This window comes from Homarus americanus, unplaced genomic scaffold (assembly GCF_018991925.1).
Source record: "Homarus americanus isolate GMGI-L3 unplaced genomic scaffold, GMGI_Hamer_2.0 scaffold418, whole genome shotgun sequence".
Lineage (NCBI taxonomy): Eukaryota > Metazoa > Arthropoda > Malacostraca > Decapoda > Nephropidae > Homarus > Homarus americanus.
In genome coordinates, this window is record NW_024740587.1 from 128,045 (window position 1) to 140,213 (window position 12,169).

A 12,169-nucleotide genomic window follows, 5' to 3' on the forward strand; every position below is an offset into this window, starting at 1 on the left:
TGGCGTTATTCTCCTGGCTTTATTGTGAAAGGAAGACCAATGGCTGGAGTTAAACAGTCAAACCTGGGAGCAGCAGTTGGATCTCTCTTGAACCTCGAGCTGCACTGCGCCTCAGGTTTACATGAGCCGAACCTCCACACTGTATACAGATAATACTAAATCCATCTGCAGTAAATCCCAAAGTTTATTCCGAAAAGTATATTGAATATTTTAGTATGGCGGACAAATTTTACGACAAGTGCTTATGTTTAACGAAATGTGATGTAGAACATATTATAATCGTAATACAAACACTGGACTATTTATATACAGTAGCGCCGTAGGTATGTATCAGTTATTATCACTAACGTGCGATAAATATATTTCATGTGGTGGAGCAACGCCTGTTTTTGTGTTACCCACCTCGTCCCTCTGGATGGTGCGCCTGTGTGGTCCGCTCTTTAGTCGATCCCTCGATTTCCCAGAAACCCGGAAGCGACTCTTCCCAGCCTCTACTATTTCAGAGAGGCGAGTGTTCATATCAGTTGTTACCATGTCGGGTGTATATATTATATACACCCGTACTTTCACCTTTAGTGTTTTCTTATTTATTGGAGTGAATAATCCAAGTTTATATGTACTGTACCTGCGACTCTGAGATTCGTGGGTTAGCTGTACCCCTTATCCCAGCGTGTCAAGGTCAGACATGTGGAAGGACGGGCGCCATGCTGACACGCGCAGTGCGCACACGTCAAGTGAAAACTTTCACTTCCTTCGTCGTCGATGTGTAGGTTTACTTATAGGTTGGTGTAACATTAAATAAAAAAAATCGAAATTTATGAGTTTTTTCCCGATATATTAATATAACTGAGTGTCGGAGGTGTGTGCCTGGGTCTGTGCAGATAGGCCACCAGCTCTGGTGAATGTGCTTTAAGCCTAACATTACTTAGAGGAAAGTTTGCTCTCGGCTCGGGCCGTGTGCAAATATTTTTATTTTCAGAAGAATACAGTATCTTTATAAATAGCTACCGGTATGTTGTTAGTTTCATTATATATATATATATATATATATATATATATATATATATATATATATATATATATATATATATATATATATATATATATATATATTAATTCTCCCCATAAAGTGTCTCCTCAGTATCACAATGAAATAAGATATACAGCGTAACGCCTAATAACCTACATTAACGACCAAACTTTATACTCTCATAAGCATTATCAAATAATTTAAAGTTACCTTAAAGTAGCCAAATATATAATGTTGAAATAACACTTGTGTACATATATACTATCAGCCTCAGACCTGTACGAGACAAAGGTCTGCGCAGAACTTGTTGTGGCTAATGGTCGTGCGTTCTTAAGTATGAGTGAATCCCCTCTGTAATGAAAGGTCTTGCCCACCAAGTCCAGCCCAATAGCGTGGTCTGCTTCCTGCTGAATGGCTCTTACTAAACCACCAAAATGGTCATGAGCGGTTGTTCTCACAAGGTGTTTCGTGATGCTACTGTCTTGTAGCAGTGACCCGTATACTGTAGTGTACAGTACACTGTCTTGTAGCAGTGACCCGTATAATACTGTAGTGTACAGTACATTGTCTTGTAGCAGTGACCCGTATAATGCTGTAGTGTACAGTACACTGTCTTGTAGCAGTGACCCGTATAATACTGTAGTGTACAGTACATTGTCTTGTAGCAGTGACCCGTATAATACTGTAGTGTACAGTACATTGTCTTGTAGCAGTGACCCGTATAATACTGTAGTGTACAGTACATTGTCTTGTAGCAGTGACCCGTATAATGCTGTAGTGTACAGTACACTGTCTTGTAGCAGTGACCCGTATAATACTGTAGTGTACAGTACATAGAAGATTGTAGTTCAGCTCAAATTATGTTTTAAAATGTAAGAAAAAAAAATTCATTATTTGTCTAGTGTAAAGTTTTGCTTCTTAGTTTAGGCTCTCAGGTATTACAGTACTTCTGTCTTTAGTTTGTAATATTGGTAATACATTTACAATACACATTAACTGTGATTTAATTTAATTTATTTTTTATGATATGTTGTGTCTCTTTAGTAAGACTTCGCTGATGTCAAAAGATTAACCCAAAATGTTAGCAATAAAGATAATGTTCTTTATAAGGCTACACTGTCCACCCTACAAGTGTGTGCGTGTAATAATAATAATTAACGGTTTATTGAAAGAGTTTCTGTTAGAAGGCTGAAAATATACAGTTACATATTTGTGAAATGGGTTACTAATTACAAATAACATAAAAGTAACATAAGTACATATAATAACCAGATGGGGAAAGCCCAAACTACAGTTCATTTCAACAGTGACAGTGCAAAAGTAATATTTACTGGGGAGTGAGTACACTGGTTTATTAAGGTTATTGATAATTTTTACAATGGTTGGGGACTGGGCTGTTCTTATAGCTGACTGCCCTGCAAGCAAGCATGGGCTGATGCGGCTGTAGTGTCGAACAGCAATTCTCGGCTAGGGGATCTCAGGTAGTAGGAGCCGTTGTCGAGGATGGTGCAGAAGCTTCTTACCAAATTTGCAGATGAGGTCGTGGTGATGGTCAGTGAGAGTCGAAAGGGTCAGTGTGTTGAACGCTTCTTGATATGTGGAGAGAATAATCTTGCATGCCCTCTTTTGCACTTTTTCTAGGTGTTTACGTTGTGTGGCATTTAGGGAGGAAGACCAGGTAGGGGAGGCATAGGTGAGCTTGGGAAGTATGAATGTTGAGTAAACACTGAGGAGCTCGGGTGCAGGAACTCCGAGGGACTTGAGTCGGCAGAGGAGGTGGAGACGGAAACTGGAGGATTTGACAACTTCACTGACGTGTGGTTTTCAATTTAGTTTGTTGTTTATGGTGACGCCGAGGAGCTTAGTGGAATCTACAACCTGGAGTGTGTTCGGACCTAAAGTAATGGAAGGGGGTGGGACAATGTCGGAGGAGAGGTTGATGTGCATAACCATGGTCTTGGTATGGTTGATGGTGACGTGGTTGTTGGTGGCTCAGTTTTGGAGACTTCAATAAATCCTGAAGGGCGGTATAGTCGGGAGCAGAATTGTTGACACTGATCCCAATGGTGGAGTCGTCGACATATTTCCAGCGAGCAGAGGTTTCTCTTAGGGTATCATTGATAAGCATAAGGAAGCATAGTTCCCATCTTGGTGCCTTGGGGGACGCCACAGGTGAGTGACTGAACGGTGGAGACAGCACCTCGGAAGCGTACAGCGTGGCGTTGGTTACTGAGGATGTTTGTAAGCCATGGTATAAGATTTCTTCGAAACGTGTGTGTGTGTGTGTGTGTGTGTGTGTGTGTGTGTGTGTGTGTGTGTGTGTGTGTGTGTGTGTGTGTGTGTGTGTGTGTGTGTGTGTGTGTGTGTGTGTGTGTGTGAATTACTGATATAACAATTAGTTTTCTCGTGTATTTATCGCGGGTGAAGGCCAAAGCCAGAGTTTTATACACATGAAAACAATTCCTGGTATTTCATGCACTCATTCACTCGCGTCACAGCCAGTATCACAGTTAACGATGGAATAATTTTCGGTATCAAACTTACAAAAAAACAAAAATATATCTGGCGCATGAGAGAATGTTTTATGACCACCAAGAGTCAGCTGCGGCATCGTTTCAGTTTTCATTAAAATTGAGAGAGAGAGAGAGAGAGACACGCCGGTCACTATACAAAACATGCTACACCTGTCACACGTTTAGATTTCATCACGACAACACTGAAAGAGCGTCGAGCCCCACACGTCACCGCCAAGAGGCCTGTCTCCCTGCTGGTGTGCGTAACAGGGAGGTACTACCGCCTGGGAAGATATTGAAAACATAATGTATTGTCTAATGGTAGACCCTGCTGCCATATGTGACCAAGTCCCAGGTTGCTGATCTGACTTTCTGCCTCAGTTACACACAATTGCAGGGTCTCAATTGTTTCTCTTACTATTGACAACACAACATACATATATTGTTTCTCACTTTTGATCTATTTTATTTTTTTATTTCTTTGTGGTTCTTTATTATTATTATTATTATTATTATTATTATTATTATTATTATTATTATTATTATTATTATTGTATTTCGCCCCCCAGGCTCCGATGTGGGTGTTGGCCTGTGCCTGCGTGTGCTAATACATGTAAAAAGAAGAAAAAAAAGAAGAACTACTTTTTACTGCACTCCGCTGCCCACTAACCCGCCTGTCATAACATACTAGAAGTGTGTTTTAATTTTTGTAGCGTTCAATCATGTAGACTATATCCACTAGCAGCACTTGCGATATACTGTACATACTTTGAAAAGTTCCAAAATTATTCAGCTATATTAATTTTCCCCAGACTAGGCCTATTCAATTGACAAATATGAATATAGTTCATACAATAATGAATATATAAATGACCCTTTGTCGTATAGGCAGGTCACAGTTGATGACCACGTTGATGTAATCCACTGTGCAGCATCAGGCTCCATTAGTCACCCTCTTACACCCACCCTCCCTTCCCAAACAACACAACTCGTCACAACAGTTTGCTCGGCCTTTTTTTGTCCACAACTGTCGGGAGCTGGAGTACCCTGGCCTGGCGCCCTCTGGGAACAACAACTACACGTCCACACACACACACACACACACACACACGAGACGTAACCTGAGGCTCGTTAGTGGAGAAGTGATGAACACCGTCTGTGAGTCTCTCTGTCTGTCTGGCCCAGAATGTCTCCTCATACCAAGGCCAAGGAACGAGTTAGACGTCTTAACAAAAATATTTCATTCTCAATTTCACAACGTTATTTTGGTCTCAGTTTAGCCAACCCGCTACAAAGAAAACGGTCGAATTTGTGCCGATTTGGGAGGAAACCTTATTGATTTTTGTGATCCAGACCAGATATGAGTGATACAAGTCCTCCATGTTGCCTCCCTCACTCATACCTTGGTGGTGGTCATGTTAGTAACTAGTAGGAATGCAGGTGATATTGGTGATAGTGATGGTAGTGGCACTAAAGGTGATGGTAGTGGGACTAAAGGTGATGGTAGTGGCACTACAGGGGATGGTAGTGGCACTAAAGGTGATGGTGGCGGCACTAAAGGTGATGGTAGTGGCACTAAAGTTGATGGTAGTGGCACTAAAGTTGATGGTAGCGGCACTAAAGGTGATGGTGGTGGCACTAAAGGTGATGGTAGTGGCACTAAAGGTGATGGTAGTGGCACTACAGGTGATGGTAATGGCACTAACGTTGATGGTAGTGGCGCTAAAGTTGATGGTAGCGGCACTAAAGGTGATGGTGGTGGCACTAAAGGTGATGGTAGTGGCACTAAAGGTGATGGTAGTGGCACTACAGGTGATGGTAATGGCACTAACGTTGATGGCAGTGGCACTAAAGGTGATGGTAGTGGCACTAAAGTGATGGTGGTGGCACTAAGGGTGATGTTAGCGGCACTAAAGGTGATGGTAGTGGCACTGGAAGGTGATAGTAATGGCACTAACGTTGATGGCAGTGGCACTAAAGGTGATGGTAGTGGCACTAAAGGTGATGAAATGCTTTTGGCACTAAAGGTGATGGTAGTGGCACTAAAGGTGATGGTGGTGGCACTAAAGGTGATGGTAATGGCACTAAAGTGGTCGTGGCATTAATGGTAGTGGTGGTGATGGTAGTGATGGTGGTGGTGATGGTAGTGATGGTGGTGGTGATGGCAGTGGTGTTACATTGCGTTGTCACGCGATGGTGGCAGAAGAGGTGTCACTTGAGGGTGACAACAGAGGTGTCATGTGAGGGTGGCAACAGAGGTGTCACGTGACGGTGTCAGCAGTGGTGTTACGTGATTGTCCCAACAGTGGTGTCACGTGATGGTGGTAACAGTGGTGTCACGTGATGGTGGCAGCAGTGGTGTCACGTGATGGTAGCAGCAGTGGTGTCACGTGATGGTAGCAACAGTGGTGTCACGTGATGATGGCAACAGTGGTGTCTCGTGATGGTGGCAGCAGTGGTGTCACGTGATGGTAGCAACAGTGGTGTCACGTGATGTTGGCAGCAGTGGTGTCACGTGATTGTAGCAACAGTGGTGTCACGTGATGATGGCAACAGTGGTGTCTCGTGATGGTGGCAGCAGTGGTGTCTCGTGACGGTGGCAGCAGTGGTGTCACGTGATGGTAGCAACAGTGGTGTCACGTGATGGTAGCAACAGTGGTGTCACGTGATGATGGCAACAGTGGTGTCACGATGTTGGCAGCAGGTGGTGTCACGATGGTAGCAACAGTGGTGTCACGTGATGATGGGAACAGTGGTGTCACGTGATGTTGGCAACAGAGGTGTCACGTGACGGTGTCAGAGTGGTGTTACGTGATTGTCCCAACAGTGGTCGCGTGATGGTGGTAACAGGACGTGATGGTGGCAGCAGTGGTGTCACGTGATGGCAGCAGTGGTGTCACGTGATTGTAGCAACAGTGGTGTCACGTGATGGTAGCAACAGTGGTGTCACGATGATGGCAACAGTGGTGTCACGTGATGATGGCAACAGTGGTGTCTCGTGATGGTGGCAGCAGTGGTGTCACGTGATGGTAGCAACAGTGGTGTCACGTGATGTTGGCAGCAGTGGTGTCACGTGATTGTAGCAACAGTGGTGTCACGTGATGATGGCAACAGTGGTGTCTCGTGATGGTGGCAGCAGTGGTGGTGGCGGTACAGCTCCACCAACAAGTGGTGTGGCCACTGTATCAGGTTACCTACACAGTGGTCCTCAGCGCCGCCACAACACACCTTCTCCTTGCACACTTACCGCCGCCACTTAAGGAAGATAATATATTTCTTACGACCACTTTAATTTCCTCTTAAGTCGTAGGTTCGTGCTATGTTAACTGACTCAAATGACGACATAAAGATACGGTAACATAAATGTTCCCTTGAGACATGTAGCTTGACCGGTGGTGGTGAGGGTGGTGGTGATGGTGATGTTTGTGGTGGTGGTGATGATGGTGGTGGTGGTGATGATGGTGCTCTCTCAAGGTATTGTAATAGACAATGGCTGTATAATATGGTTCTGTAGGTGTTGTTCTCTTGGACAGTTATCTTATTGTGGGTGTGTGTGTGTGTGTGTGTCATGTACAGGTTGTGCTGTGTATAGAGAGTGGTGAGGCTTGCAAGTGGGTGTCCCTCGCCTCTGGTGAGGACGCCACTATCTCCAGGAGCGTGAGTGATGGACTCGGCTCCTATTCATGGGTCCACACCCACACACACACGCGCCGCTCTCTGTATGTCTCTCTCTCTCTCTCTCTCTCTCTCTCTCTCTCTCTCTCATGAACAAGTATACATACGTGTTATAGATGTCATAATGTATAGTAATAGCAGACGTGTAAGGAGATGTTGTTTCCACAGTTACGGAAGATCGGCGGCGGCGGGTTCGGGGAGATATACGAGGGTCAGGACCTGGTGACCCGCGAGCAGGTGGCCCTCAAGCTCGAGTCTGCCAAGCAACCAAAGCAGGTCCTCAAGATGGAGGTGGCCGTCCTCAAGAAGCTCCAGGGTAAGTATCCAATCCACCTTTACCTAGATTATTATATGGCTTGTGCAGTGGGTCAATGTATGTGGTGAGGTGGAGGAGAGGCATAAGTGGAGGTGCGTGTCACCACTGGTGGACACACTCGTGGCCCGGCCACAAACACTCAGCAGGTAGAGGGGCAAACTTGAGGCAAGCTTCCTGAGTGACAGTTGGCGTCGGTGAATTTTTCAAGAAGTTCATCCAGTATTCAGATTTTTTCTTTTCAAATCTTTAAGAATTATTAAAGTTAGATAGCGAAGAGATTTATTATAGAAAACAATTCACTGTTGACTGCAAAGGGGGCGTGGAAGTGTCTCTTGAAAATGAGGTTAAGTCAGTGAGAGAGCTAGATATTAAGCTAATATATAATAAAATGGATTTGTTTAAAGTAAATAAATAACAGTGTGAGCATTGTTTCAAGTTTTACGTCTTGGGAAATGAGCCAGAGGGCCATAAGAAGTCTATTTGTCAGCTAGACTGTGGGCTGTCTCTACGTGGAGACAGTTATGTATTAACGTGTGTGTGGGGACAGCCTGGGGTGGAGACGTTCCTGCTCTGTGCTTATTGAACACTCGCTATCAACACTTGTAGATTAGGTCATCTTCTCCGTCAGAATAAAATCGAAATGTCAAGGGTAAATAGTTTTGAAATTATGTTTACTGCATCTTGATTCAAGGTTATGTATGAGTGAGATTGTATGACATGAATGAAGACCTTCACCTAGTTATGCCGAGAGGAGAGTCTGGGAGCTCTTCATTTATCTTGCTGCTGCCATTTCATACGTCACGTGAGGACTATGAGCATACGATGATAGGTGGTGACGGTCGGTGTAGGTGTTTTTGGCTGGGGCACTCAGTCACCTGTGTTTACCTGGTCAAGCAGTAGTGCGTGGAGGGCGAGGCTGGTAAATTAGGGAAGGAGAGTGAAGACGGTGTGAGAAGCGGCACGTTCGCCTCATTTCAGCAGACTTTGACCAGTTTTATCTTGGCAAAATCGCTTTCCTCTCACGTGAAGACCTTGCAAGAGATCGCATAACTTGCAGACGTTGCAGAGCCACCAGAATTCTTTAACCCACCGAGAACCTATAAACTTTACTTTGAAGAAGTTTGAGACTTCCTTGGCACTTACTATGAGAGCTGTAACTTTGTTTAGGTTTGAGGAGATGTATTTCTGAGTCACTTTGAAGCAAGATATGGATGTTGGGAGGACAGGCGGCCGGGATGGGCGGGCTGGTAATCGATGGTTACACCCCCAAGGTCTTGCTGGTATGGTCCCCGCCCACCCCACACACCGCCGCCCTCAGGTGCTAAACCCGACATAAAAGCTCGGCCCCACTCCACCATACTACAACCTTGGTCCAACACCTGTGCCTTACGTATATACCCTTTCTAGAGTGACCTTTTTTCTCACCATGAAAATCATGACTTGCAGCAGTTGGCTGGCATCCCAATGTTGTGAGGCGCGATCCCTGCCTGGCTGGATAATGAGAATGTTGCTGACGTAGCTCGCTGTTTCCATCTTTCTTGTCTAAAATTTCATGTTTGCGCAATACTCTTAAGGTATTGATAGCTAGTCTCCTTAAGTTGATGTAACATAAGTCATTTATGGTGTAAGAATCCGCTTCATAACATGATGTGAACCGGTACGCAAATTAAGGAAATGGGCACCTTAGCTACGGTGACGGGAGCGATTTAACTTGGTAAACCACAGTGAACTAGCGTACAGTATATGGATATTGCATAAGCGTGTATGGGCAGACGTAAAATCTAATGTGGTCATGACTTAGATTATTCCCCCTTTCAGTATGGCACGTGGCTTGCCAGGCAGGAAGGATAGAGCTAAATATAAATTCATCCAATCCATTTTTTTCTGTGTGTGTGTGTGTGTGTGTGTGTGTGTGTGTGTGTGTGTGTGTGTGTAATCTTATATTTGTTTTATATACATATGTGCACTTAAGCTTACATAAATATGGAAACTGATGGACTTGTAGTTAACATGTAACCTGTCATCTTATGTTTGTTTGTACAGAAGCCTACACGTGACGCTGCAGGTGTATTAATGGTGTGTTGTGACGCTTGTACCACACAGGTCGTGAGCACGTGTGCCGATTCATCGGGTGTGGCCGTAACGAACGGTTCAACTATGTGGTGATGCAGCTTCAGGCCAAGAACCTGGCCGAGCTGCGCCGTGCCCAGCCCCGAGGTGCCTTCAGCCTCTCCACCGCCCTGCGTCTCGGCCACCAGATCCTACGAGCCATCGAGGCCATTCACGAGGTCGGCTTCCTACATCGTGACATCAAGCCGGTGAGTTACTGAGGGAATCTCTCACTCTGGCTGTGTTATCTTACTCTCTTCACTCTTTGATAAACTGTAGGTATTACTGTATATAGTCGCCTCACCTTCAACATCGACTGCCCTGAAGACGTGTCATGGCTGGAGGTTGATTTCCGCTGACTTCGGTGGAATCCCTCGATTTGTCTTTCCCGACCTGACGTGGCCCTGTGAGTGGCTCTCGCCTCACCCTCACCACTCACTTAAGGTTTAGTATTTTGTGTCACCTTTAAGTGGTTGTAAGATGTTATGGTGTTTTATTATTATTATTATTATTATTATTATTATTATTATTATTATTATTATTATTATTATTATTATTCAGTGAGATAGTCTTTGGAAGATAGTAGAAGAAGCAGAACACTTTCGTAACAAAATTATCAATATGTTGAACATGAAAGAACAAATATGTTCCTGGTACAGTATCCTCAGCCATCGTTAATACTTCTGTTATCCCAAAACAGACACACACAGCACTACATCAGACATTGCCTATATAAGTTATTAAACACACACACACACACACACACACACACACACACACACACACACACACACATCACGTGACAGGGTGGTGGGGGGTCATCAAGCACGTTAAGAATACAAGCAAACACAACACGTAGACAGTCACGTATCTAAACAGCATATGACACGAGAAGCAGGATGTGAGGCGAGCAGGGCAGTACGTGTGTGAGAGAGGGGAGGGGGGAGAGGAAGGGGGGAGGTGGGGCACAGGAGAGGTGGGAGGAGGGAAGGGTGGGGAGGAGACAAGGGGTTGGGGAGAGATGGGTGGAGTGGGGAGAAGAAGCTAGGGGTAATAGGTCGTGGTGGGTGAACTTGACGGGGGGGTGGGGGATGGGGGTGGAACATGAGCTGCGTGCCAGTGAGTGAAATAAATCCCTGCTTCTCTACTGCCAAATGACCTCCCCCCCCCCCACCAGTCCTTGGCCAGGTATTATTGCCTCTGTATTTCTCGTTAATCTTCACACCTGGTCACTCCATGGTATTGCACACCTGGTCAATCCCTTCAGTACTCCTTAACTTGTCACTCCATGGTACTCCTTACTTGGTTACTCCCCGGTACTGCAAACCTGGTCACTGCTTGGTACTCCTCACCTGGTCACTCCATGGTATTGCACACCTGGTCACTCCCCTCAGTACTCCTTAACTTGTCACTCCATGGTACTCCTTACTTGGTCACTCCCCGGTACTGCACACCTGGTCATTCTTCAGTACTACACACCTGGTCATTCTTTAGTACTACACACCTGGTCATTCCTCAGTACTACACACCTGGTCATTCCTCAGTACTACACACCTGGTCACCCTGGTACTACACACCTGGTCACTGTACACACACCTGGTCATTCCTCAGTACAACACACCTGGTCATTCTCATACTCACACACCTGGTCACTCTCAGTACTACACACACCTGGTCATTCAAGTACTACACACCTGGTCATTCTCACTACTACACATGGTCACCTCAGACTACACACCTGGTCACCTCAGTACTACACACCTGGTCATTCTTCAGTACTACACACCTGGTCACTCCTCACATTACACACCTGGTCACTCCTCAGTACTACACACCCAACACCAATACTACACACCTGGTCACCTCAGTACTATACACCTGGTCACCTCGCACCGCACACCTGGCTCAGTACTGTACACCTGGTCACCTCAGTACTACACACCTGGTCACCAGTACTCACACACTCTGTCACCCTCAGTATTATACACCTGGTCACCTCAGCACACACCTGGTCACCTCAGTACTACACACCTGGTCACTCCTCAGTACTACACACCTGGTCACTCCTCAGTACTACACACCTGGTCACTCCTCAGTACTACACACCTGGTCACTCCTCAGTACTACACACCTGGTCACTCCTCAGTACTACACACCTGGTCACTCCTCAGTACTACACACCTGGTCACTCCTCAGTACTACACACCTGGTCACTCCTTAGTACTACACACCTGGTCACTTCATTATACCTAGGTAACTCAAGGACAGTCAAGTTTACACGCAGGTAAAGCTATATACATTATCGTGTGTGTGTGTGTGTGTGTGTGTGTGTGTGTGTGTGTGTGTGTGTGTGTTTAGGTCATGTTTACTGATAATTGCTTGGCGTAGTAACAGTAGGGAGAAGAGGGAGGGATGCAGAGGATAGGGAGGGAGGGGATGGTGAGGATAGGAGGAGGGATGTGAGGGTTAGGAGGGAGGGAGTGGGTGGAGGATAGGGAGGGAGGAGTGGTGAGGGGATAGAGGGAG

The 12,169-nt window shown here is 45.4% G+C and overlaps 1 protein-coding gene across 7 annotated transcripts in view; it reads left to right on the top strand.

Annotated features, from left to right (window-relative positions):
- Positions 1-12,169, top strand: part of LOC121875476 (tau-tubulin kinase homolog Asator-like) — a 97,212-nt gene that overhangs the window by 24,719 nt on the left and 60,324 nt on the right. For all 7 annotated transcript variants that reach the window (XM_042380042.1, XM_042380038.1, XM_042380044.1 and 4 more), the window contains exons 2-3: positions 7,387-7,534; positions 9,638-9,852. In XM_042380042.1, the coding sequence (XP_042235976.1) occupies positions 7,387-7,534; positions 9,638-9,852 (363 nt within the window). The remainder of the gene's footprint in view (positions 1-7,386; positions 7,535-9,637; positions 9,853-12,169) is intronic.